Here is a 21,982-nt window from a genome sequence, read left to right as displayed (position 1 = left end):
GGTTTGGCTCAGGTCATGATCTCAGGGTGGTGGGATTAAGCCCCTTGTTGGGCTCCGCACTCAGCAGGGAGTCTACTTGAGATTTTCTCTCCCTCTCCCCTCACTCACATGCCTGCATGCACCCTTTCTCTCTCTCTCAAATAAATAAATCTTAAAAAAAAAAATACTTCCAGTCAATAATAACACTTTTCCTGTAAAACCTAAAAGCAGTAGCTTCTGTATGCCACCTCGTGCTGCCATCCTGAGTGCCTGCCATCCTTCATGTCCACACTGGGAAGAAGGTGCTCTTGTCATCTCTATGACAGAAAAGCAGAAGCACATGGAGGGAATTTACTCACCCAAAGTCACAGGACCAGACCATACAGAAGCAGGATTGAAACATACACCAGCTTGAGTCCAGAGTCTGCCCTACATTCAGAAGTCTTGCTGTCTTCCTCAGTATTGTAAGGGACTCAGACCAACATCTTTCTCAGATAACCCTACTTCTTAAAAATCACCATAATCCTTTATATCTTTTTGCTATCTGGTTTCTTACAAGGCTGTTTTGTTTGTTTGTTTGTTTGTTTATTTTAAGAGAGAGAGAGAGAGGATGTGAGCCAGGAGAGTGGGGCAGAGGGAGAGAGAGAATCTGAAGCAGGCTCCATGCTCAGCATAGAGCCCGACTCTGGGCTCCATCTCCCAACCCTGAGATCACGACCTGAGCCCAAATCAAGAATCAGATGTTTAACCAACTGGGCCACCCAGGAGGCATTACCCCCATGCAAGGCTATATTTTTTAATATTCCCAGTATACCATAACATTCCAGTTCTAGCTAGAGAGTTGGATCCAAGGATTATATTAAATTATCCAGCTACAAAGCAACATTTAATAGATGCTTTCTAGAATAACTTTTTTGCGGGGGGAGGGATGGAGTTTAGCTAAAGAGCTTTCCCATCTGTCAGAGAAGGATGACTATGGAAGTATTGTCTTTTGCCCTGCAAGTGGAAATGGATTTTGGAATGACACGTTACTTTTCATAGGTATCAGGGGAAGTAGGTCACTTTATAGTATTTATCAGAATATTTGAAAAAGCTGACATTGAAAAATGAGAAGTTGAATATTGAGTAGTTCTTTGTCCAAAAACTGGAAATGGATTACTGAGATATTTTCTTCTGAGACAGACAATAGCTTTTTGTATATACTTTCTTTTCTCCTCTTTCACCCTAAGATAAATTTCAATTTAATGGTCAGTTGTAGCTTCACAAAAGGAGTCATTTTGCCTTTACATATATATTTTGGCTTCATTTATTGAAATATTTTTCCGGACATAATTGTATCCACAAGAAAGCTATAACCTCCTTGTGATCCAGAAACAACAATTGGAGAAATCGAGAAGGCCTCGGTAGTAAAACAGGTGAGCGTTTAAAAGCCTCCATCTGTCTTTAAAGCTATTAAGCAAAAGAGAAAAGTCCAGTGCTCTCTCTGTAGAAATCAATAAAGAAAAAAGAATATCACAGAAGAGTTAGATTCCCTCCGAGCTAATGGAGGGGGAAGTTACATGAATCAAAATGTTCATTTTGGAGATGTAGGCATCGCATCCCGTGGTTCCTGGTGGTATCTCTCAGTTCAGAGCCCGCAGCTTCCCATTGCAGGCGTGCAAAGTCCTGACTGCAGGATTTAACGACTCCCATTTCTAAATCGCAGTTGTGGATAAACATTTTCTGAAGAATCTGGAATGCCATGACCTCAAAAATGATCTGATACTCTGCATGCAAACGTAACACCATTACCTGTGCACCTGTGTCAACCTTCCAGCTCTTGAGCACATCAGAGGCTACCTCCGACCTCCTGGTGTCATTAGCGCCTTTCTTGCCCCTGTATTCATTCCTTAACCCAAGACGTGGCTCCTCCGTGTGATTTCCATGGTCAGCCCGTAAACTCACAAGGCATCTTCAGAGCCTGTACGCTGTTTGAAGGATTCTACACAGTCCGTATATGGAAACACTCCATGTAAAAGGTACTAGAACTTCTGGGTCATAAAGAACGTGAGACACCAACTACGGTATAGATCCAGAACCGCTAGAACAGTGTGGGAAGAAAGGTGGTCCACTGACAAGGCCCCGCTGGGTCTCCGTGGCCACAGTTGACAAGATGTCCAGCTCCCTCTTCCTTCCTCTCTTTCATCCAGGCCTCTTCATTCATACCTTCCTCTTCTTCACTGTTTCTTGGAAGACTTAAACTGAGTATCAGAAATATTCTTGCCACTTTCTTGGGGCACCTGGGTGGCTCCGTTGGTTAACATCTGACCTTTGATTTTAGCTCAGGTCATGATCCCAGTTGTGAGGTCCAGCCTCCAGTCAGGCTGTGCAGTCAGTGGGGAGTCTTCTTGAGAGCGTTCTCTCTCTCCCTCTCAAAAGGGAAAAATATATATATATACATACATATATATATTTTAAATATAGTCTATTCAATTATTCTCTCAGTGCTTAATGACTTAGGATAGTTTATCTTCAAATGTTTCTGCTGACTTCGTGTTCTGTCTTTATGTTTTCTCTGCCCTCATGTTCCTGTCTTCTTGCTCTGAACATAGATTAAATCTACGTAATGAGAAGTGTTTCAGAGAAACAGACTCGTTGAAAAAGCACTTGCCATTCACCTGCCACATCCTCTTTCCCACTGCATGAATCCCCTCTAAAATTTCTTAGACAGATGGTAAGCCTGTGTCTTGCACAAATCCTTCCTGGGAGAAAAAGCTCACCCTTTACAAAGGACTTATTTCCAGTGCAGGATACTTTTAACTGTTCGAAAATTCTTCCTTCAGTCAGTCTGCAGATCGCCTCTGCAGTCTCTGTTCTTCCTCAGATAGTGGTGTTTCTCCAGGTCCTTAAAAAGAACGGTGGCTAAGGCGGATTGCCCCCTGCACTAACGTAGATCTTACCGCCGTCTGCATGGCACAGGTCAGGAACAAGGCCACGGAGATGCTGCGGTAAAGGGTGGAGCCAGGGTAGGAACCCGAGAACCTGGAGGATGCAGCCCTTCAGCCCCTCTTTCCTCCTTGTTTACTTAACCCATCTGGTCCTCTGTAATCGGTGTCTCTCAGACGCCTTTGCCCCACTCGCCACTGGAATGGTTACGAGTTAGACTCTGACTTTTCCGTCTTTAGCTCTGCCCCCCTGCTGTTCTTCCTTAGAACCCAGCCATCATATCTCACCACCTTTTCTCTGAGTTGTGTAGTCTACGCCCTGGAATGTTGTGAATGCCACACTCGCCTCAGTATGTCCAGCACCTACAAAGGTGGCTGGTGCAGGGTTGGCGTTCACTCGGTATTTGTCTAGTGATTGACTTCCTGCCATTGTTATTATATGTGCAGTGAATTCTGAGCTGTTTCTCCCTGGGGTCTCTGATTTCCCATTGGTAACCTTCAAATCCGTAGAAGCAGTATGTTCTTCCTCTGTCTTGTAGGAGATAAAATTGTAATTGATCAGAGGATCTGCTTTTGGCCGAAGAAGGAGCAAAGGGAGAGTTGTCGCTTCTTGTCACTTGTAGGTTTTGCCTCTGTGGCGGTCTGTTATCTGTGCCAGAAGGTAGCTGCTGACTCACTGGAGTCAAGGAACATTCCCGCTGCAACAACACCAGTGTTCCATCTTGCAGCATCTGCCCCATGCCCACCCATGGTCTCTGAGGGGGGGTCCATAACCTCCCCTCAACCTGGACCCACAGCATCACTCCCCCCTGCCATTCCTTTAGAGCCATCATCATTCAGAAAGGTCTCCTCCAGAGTCACAGACCAGTTACAAGACGTCCCAGACAACCTCTGACTCCTCCAAGCCATTACTCAGGGCCTGTGTTAATTTTGTAGTTCTGGTTTTTGTGCCCCTGTTCTCAGCACGTTTGTGTCAAGTCTCTCTCCTGCCTCATGCTCATGTTTCTCTTTCTGCTATATCATTTCTGTCAGCATACACGTGTGCTGTCATTTCTACCATCTTTAGAGGTAAAAAAAACCAAAAACCTCTCTTGGTCCCACTTCCCCTCTAACCATCACCTCTTCTCAAATCTCCTGGAATAAGCCGCCAACACTCAGTCTCATCTTTCTTCCCTTCTCTCCCTAGCACTTTCCCGAGCTCTTTCAACTGAAGTCGGCAGGTAGTTTCCACCTTGCTACTTCCTTGTTCTCTTTTTCTTGTTAGCTGCTATACTCATCAGACTATGTATTTTCTTTATTCCTCTTACTTATCAGCAGGTATACGAGCGCCATAAATGTGGTTCATTTTCTTCATTGCCTGGTCTATAGTAGATGCTCAGTAAACATTTTCTGAATGAACCACGAGGCTGCTGGTACTTCCTACCTTTTAGACCTTCTGTGTACATGCACTTGCTTAAACATGCCCCTTTAGGGGGCTGCTCCCTTGAGGGCAGGGAAGAGCCCTTGAGGGCTCCCTTGAGGTTGTAGGATGTTGTCTTTGTCATAGCAAGTGGGTCTCCATGGTCTGAAGGACTCATGCCTTCTACAAGCAAGCCCAGAGGTGGGCTCAAGCTTCGTCAAGACAGAGTCTGGTTGTTACCTCATCACTTGATGACTAGCTTGTTATTTTTCCTGTGTTAAGAAGACATTCTGATTTCCTTAGGAAGATATTGGCATAATTATTTTCCACCAAGGAGGGTGAAGTGAAATTTTGAGATCCCCTCAGAGACCCTTCCCAGACCGAGTTTTTATTGTCACAGCCACAGACTGGATTTATTGGGCCTATTTTTCATATTTTATGAAGGCCATCTTGCCGAGTTTTCAGAACATTCTTCCTCCTCTCATTCTCCCTCACTGTTTCTTCCCTCTGGCACAACCTAGCACGGCTCTTTGCGGTTTCTCCTGACAGCAGGGGACACAGTTTCTGCCACCCCAGCAGGAAGGAGGTTTTGTTATGAAAGCAGCCTGAGGCCTGGCATCAGATGGGTAGGAGGTGGTGAGGAGGTACCTGCTGTGTTCTTTCCTCCCTTCCTTTCTGGCTCACATCCAGACCAGCCCCTCATCCCTCCTTCCAGGGATGGATGTTTCCATGACTGTTAGAACAGTGCACGGGCACAGGGTGAGAATATAGCCAGACCTGAGGTTGACAACAAGCTGGCCAGCTTCAGGCAAGTCCCTTACACATTCTGAGCCTCAGTTTCCCCATCTGCTAAGTGGAACAAATGATACTTGTTGGGCAAGGCTGATAAATATAAGGTATCCATCCCACCTAGCCTGAGGTCTGGCTGAGGAAAGGTAGCGCCCTACCTCCACAAATGGTTCCTGCTCTATTTCTCTTCTTAGACTTAGCGATTGTGCCTACAATCAAAAGCTTGAGAGATCATGAAACACTGAACCTCAACAACCACGTTTTGGCACGAGCAAAATAATTCTTGTTAAAAAATAATGGAAAACTCCCTTTCTCACCAAACAAACAAAAAATGCTAGAGACTGAGAGGGGAGAAAAACGATTTCGAAAAGTCTACTCCCTTTTATCACTTTGAATGAGTCATTTTTCTTTAGTAAACAGGAGTGAGAAGCTTAAAATTAATCGAGATAGAGGCAGATAGCATCATTTTAAAGTGAAAGCATGAAGGGAAGTAGTAAAAAAAAAAAAAGTCCCTTGTATGTGAGTGGGTCATGAAGGCGGAGCGTTCAGAGCTTATGAAAGACAGGTTTTATCCATCCTGCAGTGTCTGTAGTTTTTACAAGTTTTTATCAGATTACTTTTACTGTGGATTTGCGATTACCGTAATCCTTAGAGAGCCTCTTAAGTGCACAGCTGTGTGTTTGTTTTCTTTGTTTGGGCAGCAGGAGCAGGGAGATTGGGAAGGAAAGCAAAGCCTTCAGGATAGTTTTAGCTTTTTGTTATTTATACTGAGGCGGAGACCCATCCTGAATTAAACACATGTCAGACAGGATCCCTGCAAGAGATACCATCAGGGAGTATGGCCCGGAAGAGGGGGTCCTGGCGGCACTTGAGGATGGACAGGCAGGAGAGGGCTGTGCCCCCCCACCCCCCCGCCCCGAGATGTATCTTTGTCACCAGGATCTCCCCCTCCCTCCTAACGGCAGCTTGCCTCCAGACACCTCCAAACTGCCTAGCAGAGCCAGCAGTTTGGCCTCCTGCCTGCTGCTCCAGTTCCAGCAAGCTCAGATGCAGAGCTGGAACAGGCCTGGGCAAGTTGAATGAACTTATTAGTCATTCCTGAGCTCCTTGTCACCTGGACCCAAAAATAATGCTTCAGGTGCAAATTGTGCTGAAGCCTTACCTTCAATGTGCCATTCTTGGTTGGAAAATGATTGGTCTAAGATGGGTAAGTGCTAGAAATTAAACTCTGTGCTGCGAAACTAGACGTCGATCTACTGAGGTATCATACTTTGAAAATGATTATTTGTCCCACAATTCCATCTAACCCTTAAAAATGAAAAAACTACGGTTATCGCTTCTGAGTACACTTGAGGCAGAGAACTAGTTGTTCTAATAACTGTTGTATACGAACTATTCAAGAAATAGTAATTCTAAGTGTCCCTTGACAAATGAGATCCACAGTATTTGTTTGAAGTGAACCTACGGGTTGTGCTTTAAAATTCTAGCTTGTATTAATTTCCCTTTGCACCACATTGGCGTTACAAGCACAGTTCAGTGCTGATGTGTTCGGTAAGTTGTGAATGAACAGTTTCTGTGCATTGGCGGGCTGTTGCCCCAGAGTCTCCAATCAGAAGGAGGCACTTTGAATGTAGTTTCAAATGTGTAAAGTTTCCTCCCAGTTTCACTTTCAGAGCTTTTCATCTGACATCTTCATTGAGTATTTACAATACAAAATGATGCGCTAGATCTTCTGCTGGGTGCTTAGTATTTTATTTCAGCCTATTATGTGCATGGCTGGTGGCTTTTCTAGAAATAGCAACCAAAAGCATGTGATCCCTACTCTCCGATGCTCTGGGTGGTAAGATAGTATGAAATCTCCGTCTTATGTTGCTGGTTGTTCTTTCTAATTTATTTCTCGTTATTTCCATTCAAGTTCAGGTTACTTTGATAGCTCTGCAGTCAGCGGTATCCAGAAAGAAAATGAAATTAATGGAACCCAATTTATATCCACTCCACCTTCTCTACTTCTGCATTTACGCTGTTAGCAAATAGCATGGCTATTTGATTTCAAAAAAGTTAGGAAGGTAAACCGTAAGTAGTAAATAGCCATTTGCTAAACAGTAAATAACCAAGGGTAGAGTTTAGAACTAAAATATAATTAACGTGGGTTCCTTAGCCATATTACTCAAATATAAAACACGTAAAATGCATCACCCATATCTTTTTAAGAGCACCGGAGTGACGTGTGACTCAGTGAGGTGGGCCCAGGTGTACTGATATAGGCCTGGGTGTGGAGCCCACAGCTCTCCAGTAGCTGAGTACCTTAGCTGTCACTGTCTGGATGTCAGTCTCTTCATCTAAAACATGGGGAGAATAACGCTTCCTCTAGGGACTTTGGCAAGATTGAATTTTAAAACCTCGGGCACCTGGGTGGTTCAGTGTTGAGTGTCTGCCGTTGGCTCAGGTCATGATCTCAGGGTCCTGGGGTCAGCCCCGCACTGGACTTCCTGCTCAGTGAGGGGCCTGCTTCTCCCTCTCCCTCTGTGCCTCCCTTCTGCTCGAGCTCATTCATGCTCTCCTTCAAATAAATAATTTTTAAAAAATAAAAACCTATAAGATGCATTAGTGCAGTCCTGAGGACATCATATGTGATTACCAAGAAATGGTCATGATTAACAGGTTCATTATTAAACATAATACCTAGGAATTGACCTAATACATTTACAGTGATCTTGATCCACTGTCCAAAAAAAAAAAAAAAATGCTGCTTTGCTTTTTCTCCCTTCAAGTTGAAAAATGCTTTCACAAATTTATTTTAACACGTTATGAAGTGTATTTCAGAGTAAATATCCTTTTACCCCAAGGCTGATCCCTAGAAATTAAAAATATTTTCAGAAATGAAGGATCACTTTGTACTGTCACCCTTAATCTTTGTTGTCATATGTATGTGCTGTGGTTGCCGTAGAGTACAAGTTTATACAGCTAAAGGAAAAAGTAGTATGCAAAATGCATTTACTGAGAATGGATGTCGGTGGAGAATGGGGCGCAGGGTCCCCAGATCCACACAGCCCCGGATTCTGGTCAGTTCTCTCAGAGGCGAGGCCCAAGTACTTACCCTCTACTCTTATACAAGGGCTCAGACAGCGTTTCAGGGGTAATCATGGGGATGGATACGGTGACACTCTTAGCAGTATCTCCATGAACAACACACATAGCTCTGAGTTCATAATCTGTGAGATCGTTGAGCCCCTGCAAGATCGTTAGGTTCCTCGTCTCTAACTAGGGGAACCAGCTAACACTGAGACCGACGCGAACTAGCAAGGCTTCTAAAGCCTGTGATTTGAGTGCCGTAGTCTGTAAAAAAGGACAGTTGTCCCTTGAATTCAACATTCATTTAGAATTTGGCCTTGGCCTCCCACATTCTCACAGCTGAACGTAAAGCCACATAAAATCCTCACTAGAGAGAATAAAAGTGTCCGAAAGTGGGATCATGTTATGTTTGTTTGGAGAAGACAGGCAGTCCTATTGGGTTTTCATTAGGAATTCTACTAGCTCTGCTTTTTTAATTACTTGTAGTTATTTTCATTAAGCAAGCAGTTAAATTGGCTGGTGATTTTTGGCACTGGCTACACACACAGCCTTGATTTCTGTAATCTCCGGTGAGATCAGGCAGATTTTCCCCACATTGGAACAAGTTGGTGGCCCTCTTATAGCAACATTTCCTTTACCTTTGGCCAAAAAAGAACGTTGAACCAGAAATGTGATTTTTTCCCCCCTCTGATCCGCTGTTTCCTTTAAATTGTCTTAAGTAGGAGAAAGACATTTTCAAAGAAACCTGTAACATTTTTAAATAATGGATTGACTTCAAACTGAAAATGAAGCATGTGAATATGTTTTCTAAATGACCTTGAGAATGACATTAAGGAATCCATCATAGATTGAGATTTGACCTACTATTTTTCTCCTACCAATTTTAGGTTTGATTTCATTTTTAATAATGGCTTTATTATTTACTCTAGCCTGGTTCACTCACATAACTGTTTGCTTTGAAATTCGAAACCACATATTTTCTCTGTAACTCAAATAAAAATGGGGTCACGCAAATGACCTTTCAGACAGAAACTGCATAGTCCATCCACTTTGACAGAAATAGCACACACACACACACACACACACACACACACACACTCTATCGCTGGAGAGTAATGGAATCATTTTAAGACAAAAGATCATTCAGTTACCGTAAAGCTTGAAATCTAATGATGGTGATTATCAGTGCCAAGTTGTGGACACTGGGGACGAAATTTAATAACCGCTCACATTTACTGAGCAAACTTGGTGCCGAGTTCCACGCTGAGCACTTTTCAGTGTATTCCCTCACAGAATTCCCACATCAGCTCTAGGAAGTATAGGAATCATTATCCATAGATTAGGAAATTGAGGTATACTGAGCTTGAGTAATTTCCTGGGGTCGCAGACCCCGCTGTGGGGTAAGCGCAGTAGACCTTGACCTGGAACCTGGGCTCTGAACTGAGGAGGGGCAGCGAGTCCAAGGGCAGAGAGAAAACCTGAAGGATATTATGTGGAGCCCTTTTGTCTTTTGCCCTGGATTCATGAGGGTTAAACAGGAAGTGTGTGTACTCTTTTTCCCGTGCCCTGAGAACTCACCTAGCCAAGTTCTCCTTTCCATCCCTGCGATGAAATCTCAGATGGGACCCATAGCCTCTTCAGTTAGTCTTAAATAATTCAAAGTTCTCAGATCAGTTTCAGGATAAAAGAGCCCAGGCCAGCATTTGTCACAACCCGAACTCCAACCTCTCATCTGGTTTAAATGAGCTTCTGCCTCTTCCAACTCAGGCCTGTGCTGGCTTGGAAGGGGAGGAGGAGGAATTACTGTGGAGGAGGAGACTTTATAATAAACATTGTGGGTTTTTCTTCTCCTTCCTTGCTCCAGTTCCTTTCCCACTCATGATCAGGTATCACCTCTGACCTCTCCCTGTAGGTCCTGTGAGGGTGTGTGAATGTGCAGAGCATGCAGAGTGCTATGGCAAAGAGGACAGGGTTCCTCTCGTTGGCCCTGGGCATGGGGGATTTCGGAGCGGGCTGTCGCAGGGAGTTTTTGGGTTGCCTGGGGGCAGCCACACCCCCTCCAGCCGCTCGGGGGCGCTCACAGCCTTTCCCTTGGTTCAAGGCGACTGGCTTCTGTGGGGGGTGAATCTTTGGGGGAATTCCTTTTACCATAACCCCAGACCACCTTTTCCCAAGTACATACGTGGACCTAGGAAGCTCCCATCCCTGTACGCATGGAAACACAGCTTCCTCTCATCTGTCTGAGATCAGGGTAGACAGACATAGCCTCCTACATCATAGTCCTGAGCAGAGAGCTGAGACTCCTATGGCAAAGCTGTCTCCCATTCTGGTCTTTGTTTGCCGACTTGACATGAGGCAACACTGATGGTAACAAATTGCACCCCTCCACGCTTCCCTCTGGACTTGCTCGGCTCACAGCGCCACCTGGAGGATATCGCCATAACACTGGGCCTCCTGGGTTGTCAGAATAATTTTCTCACATTTATCAAAACGCAGGCACAAGTTTCCTGCTGCTCCAGCAGTGTGCCCCAGCACATTATGTGAGAGCTAGTGAGATAGACATCACTTCTTGATCCATATCTGGGTAGTTGTTTTAAGTGAAGAGTTGGCCTCTCTCACATATGTGCCCTCATTCCAACATCTGTTTCTATCCTACCATTGTGTAGAATGCACATTTCAGGAGAAACAGGACTTCAAGGAGGTGCTGAGAAAGTGTAGAAGTGGTTTACCTAACATGTGGAAAAATTGAAACAAAGTAATGGAAACCTAGGGTGGAGATTGTTACCTAATAACATATGAAGACCTCCTCTAGCCAACTGAAAAAATAAGCTGAAAAATGAGGAGGATACTGGAATCAGAAGTTGAAATGTTATTAGGAAAAGCCACCAGGGGCACCTGGGAGGCTCAGTCGGTTAAGCGTCCACCTTCAGCTCATGAGGTCATGATCTCAGGGTCCTGGGATCGAGTCCTGCATCGGGGAGCCTGCTTCTCGCTCTCCTGCTCCCCCTGCTTGTGTGCTCGCTCGCGCTCTCTCTCTGTCTCCCTGTCAAATAAGTAAATAAAATATTTTTTTAAAAAGTCAAAGGAAAACCCCTTGGCTTCCAAGAGTATTCAAAGTAATAGTGCGAATGGTCAGATTATTTCACTTACAGCTTGGAACTGATGCTGATGGTCACGCTGAGGTCAAAAAAGAGAAGATTCAGCCATCAGAATTATAGATGAGCAGGATTCACCAGATGATAAGAAAGAACGAGGCACGTCATTCAGTAATTGAAAAAGTACAGGTCCTGAAAGGGCAGTGGTTTTGACTTAATGCTTCCAGATGGTTGGCCCTCTGATTTCTTAGTTTCTGTTCAGTCACTAGTGTGCAAATTCAGTCCATTTTTGGAAACATACTTTTGCGACATCCCCATTTACTTTTCCACTTTCGATATGCTCCTCTACTTTTGCATTGTATTTTTTACAATTATTTTAGCAGCGTGAAAGAAACCAATACAAAGGAGTCTGCACTCGGAAGGGAAGATGTTGAAAACACGGCATATTCACTAAAGTTGATAAATCAATGTCTTCCAAGGGCAATGGCATTGCTTCCTTTAGCCCCCAGAACTAAGCATTATTTTTTAGTGCATTTTGCTTCTAAATATAATCTTTTTGTGACAACCACGGTGTTAACTATGTGCGATATGTATGAAGGAGGTGACAAATTTTGTGACACCCTGCTGGTTCAGGAACCACCAGCGTTGGAGGTCAGGACCGATGTGTGCATGCACTGGGCTGCTTTGTAGGGGCCGTAGAGTTGGGTTTGGCTCAGGCCTGGCATGCAGAAGAGCAAGCAATGGAAGAGAGAATGTACTTACCCATAAACCACTTCTCAGTAGTCATCCCAGAAGCCCAGAGTCATCCTCAGTATGCCCCCGCAGCCTCCACACCTGGTCCGTCTGCAAATTCAGCCCCGTGCACCTCGTCAGCATCTCTTGAAATTGTCCGTACTTCTCTCCATCCCCAGAGACCCCCTCCTCATAATTGTTATGTGAACAAAAGTGCCTTTGCCTCTACTGAATCTTCTCAAATCCCGTAAAGAAGTGGGTACTATTATTATCATCCCCATTTTGGAGATGGAAAAGTTGAGGCCCAAGGCTACTCAGCTTTATGGGACTGAGCCAGGATCCAGACCCAAAGTCAGCTGCTCTGAGCCCTCCTGCTCTCTCCCACCCCCAGACAGTTCTGACTGGCTCCTGTCAAAGTCCTTCTGGCTCCTCTCTCCAGCTACCCATTCTCTGCCAACAGGGGATTTCTTAAAAATACAGATCTGACCATGTCACTGATGCTTCATTCCCCTTCTGTTTGCTCCCCATGCTCTGCCTAAAACCTGGAGTCCATCTGCCCTTGCCACCCGCAGTGGGTCTCTGACCACTCTCCGCTTAGCACACTGGACCAGCCACTGGCTGTCTTTGATGTTTCTGAATTATACGATGAACTCAGTAGACAGCCGCTTTGAGAATGGATGGATGCGCCTTTATTCTATATCCTCACTGCCCTTCATATGACTTACTACAGAGAAATGGTTTGTGGGGAAGTCTTTTGGGACAGTCCTGCCACATTTGTCACTGGCATTATTCAATTCATATTCGTTGTATGCATTTTGAGTCTTTTTTTCCCCCTAAATTATCATGACTTCCTGTTTCTTTACACCTGACACCTAATTGCTCCATCAACAGGTACTAACCGATTGAACACGGCCCATCATTCGGTGAGCACTCCTACACTGTGAGTGCATTTCTCTTATATTTGTTAAGAATTCAGAGGTAACATTATCTTATGAAACTGTGTGTTTTTACTTCACTGACAAGAGTGCTTGTCTGTCCTTAAACGGGAATATCCAAGAACAGCTGTGAGAGTGACCCCCCCAGCAAGTCGGAATTTGATGCCTTAAAGTCAGTAGCACAAATACTATTACAAAAAAGTCAGAAAGCGACATGGCACAATTGTATATGCATTGTCAATGTTCTGTGATCAGACACGTGAGGAAATTAGAAAGATCGGTTCTTCAAGAACCCATATTAACCTCAAAAGTAAACTGCTTCTTTTCTTATTTGCCTCCAAGAATGTTTGAACCAAGATGTTTTCAAGCTCACTGAATTCAACACATTCAATTTTCATAGATAAGGTCGCCATGCTGAGCTGTTTGGTGATTGGAAATTGAACTAAACTCCCCCTTGACAGCAACATTACCACCTTTTCCGTGCCGGAAGGCACCTGGGAAATGGCCAGTCTTCACATATTTAAGAAGCTTCTGTAGGTGGATCTGGGACTGTGTTCAATCCCAGGGTCCTTGCTCTAACTGCGGTGCTTTCTTCCTACTTAAAATTTAAAGACCAATTAAGCATTAACTATCTCTTTCTTTTTACTTACCAGAAGCACTTGGCCCCCAGTGTTTCACAGATTGAATTTAAAAACGGGAGAGTTTCTGCAGAGATCTGGATTTGCTGCTTCAACAGTGAACAGCAGTCCCCATGGCAGCCCGTAGCTGGCCACCCCCTCACACAGGCCACAGTCGCCCATGATCAGCCCCACCGCAGAGGCCCTGAGGTGCGTGGTACCCGGATTCCAGGACCTTTGCCTTTTTCACATAAAGGCAATTTTTCACATAAAATGTGTAGAGGCATTTCAGTTCCAGCCTGTTGCTTGCTAGTACAGCAGCGGGCTTCCTTCCCTTTCCCCTGACCAGTCAAAGGCTGGACCAGCTTCCTGGGCGTCACCTGGGATCTTTGAGAAATGCAGAAGCTCGGGCCCCACCCCAAATCTACTTTAGGATTCTCCGTTTCAAGGACATCCCAGGGATCCACCGGCACCTTCAAGTTTCAGAAACACTGCTACAGTGAGTGGGAGTCACCATTTGTTTCTGAGCCCTCTGTCCCTGTCTGGTATCCCACTGCCACACGGATAACGTGGCCAGATCACAGTGGAGTTCACACGTGCTCTCCTTCAGCTGACCATTTTGTACCTTGGCTCTGCCAAGCTTTATTCTCCAGTTCATTCTAGACTTTCATGAAATGTTCCAATGAATATTCAGCGAGGTCGTATATAGCCATATAGTTTGCAAGTGGACGTTTCTCTCTCCCTCCGGCTCTTGTTCCCTCTTAGCCAGAAGTCATTGCTCAAGCAGGACTGTGTAATGACTGTGGTGCATGCAGTCCTGTGCAGCTGAGGTCTAATTTTGCTTTCCTGGAACAGGATAAGGCAACAGCAGTCTCTCCTGGCCGCCCCTGAGGGGTCTGCCCAGATGTTGGGGACCAGTGGCAGGGCTGCGTCAGCAGAGGGTCGTGTGCTGCAGTGCTCCCTGAGCACAGTTCGTGGTTGTCACAAAATGACGTTGAGACGTAGCCCTGAGTTTCCAGGTGTGTCATCTACCATTTGACCCATCTTTTCACCAAATGTACTTGGTCCTCATCCAGACCATATACCCTACAAAACTCTGGGAATGTACAGCTGTCCCAGCCCACACTGAAGCACTGAAAAGTACAAGAACAGAGGTTAGGGATTATATGCTTAGATAAGTATTAGAAGAAGGAGCAGCCTAAGCCACCTTCATTATGTTTGAAGTAGGCATAGTTTGTTGGCTACAACAGATCCTCCAACACCTGACCTGTTCCAACAGCATTGTCTTCTGCTTTCGATTCTTCCAGGAAGATGTTTTTCTTGTCCTCTCAGAAGAGTTCAAATTAAAGCTCTTTAAACTCTGAACCTGGTCCTGTGTAAATATCAGTGTGTTGAAAATTATTAGGGCAATTGGGCTTGACAGAGGAAAGAAGGGGGGGGCGGAACAAAAAGGAAATGAAGTGGAAAGTGGTTAACAATCAGTGCCTTTCTTACATAATCCTTTCACACTAGTTGTGTTCGAGAAACCTCCCCAAGGTTAGATGGCTTGGAGCAGACAGGCTTGCCTGCAGGAGCCCTCCTGAGGGCATCTGCCTCCGTTTACCCATTTTCTCGCCTTTTTTTCCAGGAAGAAATCAGTGTGAAAGCAGGCCAGTGAGCTTCCTGAGGCGTGAGCCCTGGTAAACAGACTGGTGTCCTTCAGTCTTGTGCGTTGAGAGTAACAATTATTATTTAGTGTTCCAAAGGTCTCAGAGCCTGCCGTGATAGGGCATGCTGGAGAGTTTGGGTCAGTGACAGCATAAATATTTGGGCTTCTGGTCCTCGTATGATGGAGTTACAAGGGAAGACAGTCATGCAGGGGCATGGGTTTTAAGGCCAGTTCACAAAAGATGATCAGGACAACTTATCATTCAGAGAATATTTTCCTAAGAATAGTAAATGCAGGAACCGTGGTCCAATCATAGGCCAATAGTCCCAGGTGCCCTTTTAAATTGGAGATAGTTCATTCATTCTTAGCTTCTCAGAAACCCATGATTTAGAGGGAGAGAGGATCTTGGGACTCTCATTCAAGCACCTCACATCCCAGATGAAGAGAGGAGGCCCCAGGAGAAGAGGTACGAGCTCTGTTACCTACCCCCCACCAGGCCACCTTCCCACTTGCCTTGCAGAAAGTTCGCTTTGGTCTTTAACACAAAGCTGATGGGCGCAAATCTCAGTAATGTCCTTCACTCTGCCCCCAAATGTACTGCCACTGTCCCAACTGCGGACACATTTGGAAGCCCCAGATGTGAAGCTGGAGCTGGAGATGTCATACTCACTCACTTACTGGGGAGAAATGTGGCCTGGCAGGAGTGGGGGTGTGGTGGGGTGGGGCAACCCTCTCTCAAGTGCTCGGGAAAGATACGGTGGGGTTGCCTCTGAGCCCAGGTTCTGCTACCTGTTCTGCCTCTGAGCTCCACAGGGAAAGGGGCTCCAGTTCACCTTCCATCAGGGTGATAGATAGGGTGATAGATGGGTGGTAGATAGGGTGATAGATGAAGAAACACAGAAGGCTCCGCAGAGAAATTGCCACTCCCCTCTGGCATTTCATTCAGAATTTGTTCAAAGAAGCAATCTCACTTAATCTTCATGAGAGGGGGGAGGAGGTGGCTCTTTCAACGAGATTGAAGTATCATAACAACTGCACAATTAAAGGAAGTCATTATGTAGGAATTGCCTTGGGGCTTCTCAAGTCTCGCGTCAGAAAATATTTTTATTAGAACAAATCCTTTTGCAGATTACCGAAATTGTCTCTTTACAAAACATGGCGGCGAGTGTATTTGGAGATTAAGTTTTTAAAAGATGGTAAGGGAGAACAATCAGGCTTCCTTTCCCCCACCTCCACGCTTGTTCTTAGTAGACACTTCATTTTCTTACCATGAGAGCAGACGATTTTATAGTAATACCACTCTATTTATTTGTAAATTAGTTATTTGGTGTTAGTTGAATACATGATCCTTAATATTCCTAATTATAGCCAAAGACTCCAAAAAAGTCTGTACCCAGTTACTTTGGGATGCTGATGCATTCAAAAATGTTCTCTGCCAGCAGTAACAGGCAGAGAGTGGAGTTGTTCTTAGAAAAATGCTACATGTATTGTGTACTAAGTAGAAAGACGGCCTGTAGATTTCTGTTGGGAGTACTGATAAATGTTTCCTTATAGTGGTTTTGGTTGAGGGACGGGATGGTCAAATTGTTCAGAAAGCCATGAATAATAAGTACATGAATAATTAACTATTATACTAGTTTTCTCTAACCTAACATATTTAGGTGTGACTGACCTCTTTAAGATTGTGTTCTGAGTTCCCTAGGGGATTGGGGGACCTACACACCACAGAGACACTTTTGTTTTCTGCTCATTAAGTGTGAAAAATCATGGAGCACTTATAATCAAATTATCTAGTTACAAGATTAATCTAGAGGTTTTTCTAGTTTTCTTGTTTAATTAAAAAATAAGCTTGTAGTTAACAGGAAGTCATACATGTGTCTCCTTTTTCAGGAGAAAGTGTTTTCAAATATATTGGTTGGCAAAAGTAAGATAACCGAAACACGCTTTTTAATTTTGTTTTTCATCTTTGCTGCCAATCCCTTTTCTTGCCAATATTTTCAGTTTCTGAAGAATTAAAGAAATGCTCGTTTCAGATGTTACCGAGAGATTGGGTAGTAAGAAATCAGAAGTTTTGCTTCGTTGAGAAAGAGACGTATTCTAATTCACCGCTGCCAGAGACTAAAGCAGATGCCGGATTCGTAGGAACCCAGGGGCGTTCAGTGAACTGGGAACGCGTCTCTGCCAAACCCGCATTTCCACATTCAGCCAGGATTTCCTGGGTTTAATACAAGGAATGCCAGCCGGGCGTGATTAGGGGGCGGATCTCACCAACGGGGAGGCGGCCACAAGAGCCCACGCGTGGGAAAGCTCGGCCCCTCTCTGTCCCCCAGCACCCGCGTCCGACTGCGGGCGCCAGGGCGCGGGCTGGGACGCCTGGCGCGGGCGGTCCGCGCTCCGGGACCCCGGGATCGCTGCCCAGAAGCGGCCCAGGGCCGGGAGGCCGGCGGAGGCGGGGGCGCCGCGGGGTTTCTCTGTTGCTACAGCCGTGATGTCACTCGCCCATCCTAACCCGCGGTTGGTTGTTGTGTGTTTCAGCTCTGCCTGCAGTTGAGCACAAAGACCTGGAGGAGACTCCCACATCCTTTGGGGAGAAGAAAGGAGGCAGCTAAGCAGATTAAAGGAACTTGTGGCTTGTGGCCTTTCGGAAAGGGGGAAAGTGAATCAGAGGCCCGGTGGCAGTTAATGAGCTGTGAGATGAGGCGCCGCTGCTGCTGCTGCTGACACCCAGATTCCAGGCTCCGTCCGCTGCCCTTTGTGCTTCGTGTACATGTGTCTATTCAGCGTATCCGGAGGCGCCCAGACCAGAATCCAACACGGCTGCCGGGGAGAGACCACCCACCATGCCCACGGAGACCCTACAGACAGGTAGCATGGTGAAGCCGGTCAGCCCCGCGGGCACCTTCACCTCGGCGGTCCCCCTGCGCATCCTCAACAAAGGGCCGGACTACTTTCGCAGGCAGGCCGAGCCCAACCCCAAAAGACTCAGCGCCGTGGAGAGGCTGGAAGCGGACAAGGCCAAGTATGTCAAGAGTCAGGAGGTCATCAACGCCAAGCAGGAGCCCGTGAAGCCGGCCGTGCTGGCCAAGCCCCCAGTGTGCCCGGCCGCCAAGCGCGCGCTGGGCAGCCCCACGCTCCGGGTGTTCGGCAGCCACGCCAAGACCGAGAGCGGCGTGCAGAGGGAGAACCTGAAGCTCGAGATCCTGAAAAACATCATCAACAGCTCCGAAGGCTCCAGCTCAGGCTCGGGGCACAAGCACAGCTCCCGAAACTGGCCACCCCACCGGCCAGACTCCACCGACCTGCACCGACACTCCTTCGCCGAGTCCCTGAAGGTGTACCCCACACAGGGCCGCGGCAGCCCGCAGGAAGGCGGCTCCCACGTGGGCAGGAGGCTGCTGGAGCAGTCGGCCGAGTCCTTCCTCCACGTCTCCCACAGCTCCTCGGACATCCGCAAAGTGACCAGTGTGAAGCCCCTAAAAGCGATCCCCTGCAGTAGCTCCGCCCCTCCCTTGCCTCCCAAATCCAAGGTCGCAGCCATGGCCACCGTGAAGTCCCCAGAAGCCGAACCGGTGGAACCGGCCTGCGGTGTCAGCCGAAGACCCTCGCTCCAGCGGTCTAAGTCGGACTTGAGTGACAGGTATTTCCGCGTGGACGCGGACGTGGAGAGGTTCTTCAACTACTGCGGACTGGACCCCGAAGAGCTGGAAAACCTTGGAATGGAAAACTTTGCAAGGGCTAATTCCGACATCATATCCCTCAACTTCCGCAGCGCAAGCATGATCAGCTCAGACTGCGAACAGTCTCAGGACAGTAACAGTGACCTTAGAAATGATGACAGTGCCAATGACCGGGTGCCGTATGGCATTTCTGCCATCGAAAGAAATGCTAGGATCATCAAGTGGTTATATAGCATCAAACAAGCTAGAGAGTCACAGAAGGTCTCCCACGTGTAAGACCATGTGCGTGCAGAGGAGGGAGGGGTGGGTCTCTGTGCATCCGCAGTCGTGAAGGTTGTGAGGTCTCCTTGAAGTGTTGTGAGCTTCTCCACTCTTTGTGTTGCTCGTTGTGCAATGTTTCCAAGTTGCATGCCTGTCAACATGGGGACTGACTTGGCTTCCACGTCAACCATCGCTGCAGAGCCTGGCTGAACACAACGTCATCTGCCAAGAGTTTCAGGCCAGAATCCGGTTAGGGCTTCAGTCTTAAGCAAAACTGTTTACACGAAAAATGGTATACAACTTCTTCGATATTTATGTGGTTCTTGTGTTTTTATATCCCGCGCTCTTGTGTCTTAATTAAAGGTTTTATCAACTGGCTTTTAAGTTGAGAGTAGAATCTTTTTGAAATAAAAAGCCAATTTGCCTACGTGTGAGCCCGAAACAGTGGGGGAAATCCATGGGATCTGCTACCAAACAGATACAGTGACTGACCTAAGCTAGAGAACCAGGCTGGGTTTTCTGAGGAAGAAAGCGGTGAGCCTGACGTTAATCATTTGCATATTGGAATTCTCCTGCCACTTACTAAAGTATGGTTAGGGCAACAGTGCTACGTTTTGTGTCCGATTAAGTGTGTAAATGTTGGTGCTTCTGTGTAATACCCCAAGGAAAGACAATCAGAAACAATGAAGGTGATTAAATCTAGGAGTTTGGGGGTTGGGGGTTTTTGTTGATGTTCTTCTGATTTGGGTTGATTCTGAAATTGCTACTATTAATCCTATGATGGGAATGACCATCCTAAAGCTGATACTAAATGTCTTTAAAAAAAAAAAAAAAACTTGTCTGTTTTTTGATCAAGAACTAATATTCTGTGCTGACTCTCTTGCCTCTCCCCTTCCCTCCCTGTGCTGTTGATTTATTTGGGAGAGGGGAGTGGGGCTTGTGCAGGTGTGAGCTATCTGAAGACATGAACACAAATGGAAATACCAGCCATATCGGTATAGAGCCTCCCATTCAAAAGCGAATACCTTTCATAACCGAACCATTATCTGAGCAGTGCGATTGTGTTGTCTTGCATATGTTATTCTCCCAGGCTGTGGACCTTTGTTACAGCTCCGGGAGACTGTAGAGACATGATGCCATGTAGCTCTTCCACCCCTTGGTCTCTAGTGCTGCATAATCGACTCATTCCCGTTTTCCCCAGTAACCCGTCTTGCAGGTGGATCGTTAGCTGTGGACCAGCTGACAGTTGTGGTGTGTGGTGGCGGAGAGGTAAAAACGTGTAGCGGTCTGCTTCGTTGCTCCGTACTCATGCTCTGAAGTTCTCAGCGGCACTACCTTAGACTTCATCAGCTAATGGGAAACTTTTTATGGTGTAAATGCTGTAAGACTTTGTACATACTTCAGTTGTTACGAAATCTTTAAGAAAAAAAGAAAAAGTTACACTAATAAATAGCTCTGGTGCAGGCACTAACGGTGGTGGTTTCTCTTTGTCCTTGTCTTTGCTCCTGCCACGAAAAGTTTAACTTTGGACTGTGAGCCAGAAGCAGGTTTTTAGTAGCTTCGAAGGAACATGTTTCCATTAAGTTACTTTCGCCATATCACAGTTATTCTGAACAGTGATAGCAGTGTGCTTTTGCTAAAAGAGTTTTGTCAAGCCTCCTAAAATATGCCACCTCTTCTTTACTTGGTTCACACTTGCGTTATTTTTACCTTTTCTTAAACATCAGAATTTTAAACCTCTTCTGCAAGACCTTCGGTTGTAAATATTTATGAGTTCTTACAGCGGAGACCTACCTTTGAATGTTACTTGTACAAGTCCAGAGTCATTAGCATTAAACGTGTTCGTACATTTGTCCACTTGTTCGTTCATTCCTCTTTCAACAGGTCGTTTGGGCAACACGGTTGGCACAGGACCACTGTGGTCAACAACACAGCCTTTGCCTCAAGTAGTTGCCTCCTTTAAGAAAAACAGCGTTCCTCTCAGTGGACAGATCTTATCTCCTCTTGTTAGGACGCTGAGTATTCAAGTATCTATTGGATCAAGTTATCTGAAGATTAACACTGCTTAAAAAGTTCCATGTACTGTGTAAATGTAAAAGAAAGCATTGTTGAAGAAGCAGTTTTCAGAAGCAGACATGATAAGATTCCCAACTACTACTCTTTGCAACTTTTTTCCTTCTGGAAATCAAATGTGGTTGCTTTACACTCTTTCTGCTGGTTTGGAATTCTTTCTGGTTCTCTGATTAATTATCTGTTCCACTAGAACGCTACTTTCCAGAAGAAACTTCTGGAGATGTAGCTTTCAGTGGTGATGACACAGTGCATTCAAGGTTATAGAATGAAAATAGATTTCTTTCATTTAGTTCAAAAAATATATATATACACACACACATATATATAAATATTCTCCCCTCACCATTAGGGCAGAAATGTGGCCATTTGAAACATTCATGGCTTAGCATTTATATGCATCTCTTTCTAGGGCTATTGAAATACCAAAAATAGATGTCATTTTTCTAAGAACACCAGTTTTCTGGGAGGCGATCACTTCTTCGCTAATTTAATATCACTGTCTGCTGTTTTATTTTTTTTAAAGATTTTATGTATTTATTTGGCAGAGACACAGGGAGAGAGGGAACACAAGCAGAGGGAGTGGGAGAGGGAGAAGCAGGCTCCCCGCCAAGCAAGGAGCCCGACGGGGGTGCTTGATCCTAGGACCCTGGGATCATGACTTGAATCGAAGGCAGCCACTTAACGACTGAGCCACCCAGGCGCCCCCACTGTCCGCTGTTTCAGTCATGGATTCTACTGAAGATTTCAACATTTCAAAATCACATTTAATCTGTGTCCCACC

At 45.7% G+C, this 21,982-nt stretch overlaps 1 protein-coding gene across 9 annotated transcripts in view; it reads left to right on the top strand.

Moving 5' to 3' along the window:
- Window positions 1-20,966, top strand: part of FAM110B (family with sequence similarity 110 member B) — a 165,590-nt gene extending 144,624 nt beyond the window's left edge. For 7 of the 9 annotated variants that reach the window (XM_045981064.1, XM_045981083.1, XM_045981034.1 and 4 more), the window contains one exon: window positions 17,726-20,966. In XM_045981064.1, coding sequence (XP_045837020.1) covers window positions 18,031-19,143 — 1,113 coding nt within the window. In that variant the 5' untranslated portion in view covers window positions 17,726-18,030 and the 3' untranslated portion in view covers window positions 19,144-20,966. Of the gene's footprint in view, window positions 1-13,578; window positions 13,753-15,915; window positions 15,930-17,725 lie in introns of those variants that run through there. The other 2 variants (XM_045981073.1, XM_045981102.1) reach the window with 2 other exon arrangements.
- Window positions 20,967-21,982: the final 1,016 nt, after the last annotated feature.

This window comes from Meles meles, chromosome 1 (assembly GCF_922984935.1).
Source record: "Meles meles chromosome 1, mMelMel3.1 paternal haplotype, whole genome shotgun sequence".
Taxonomy (NCBI): Eukaryota; Metazoa; Chordata; class Mammalia; order Carnivora; family Mustelidae; genus Meles; species Meles meles.
The sequence above is the reverse complement of the archived record's forward strand: the minus strand, read 5'-3'. Positions and strand labels throughout refer to the sequence as shown.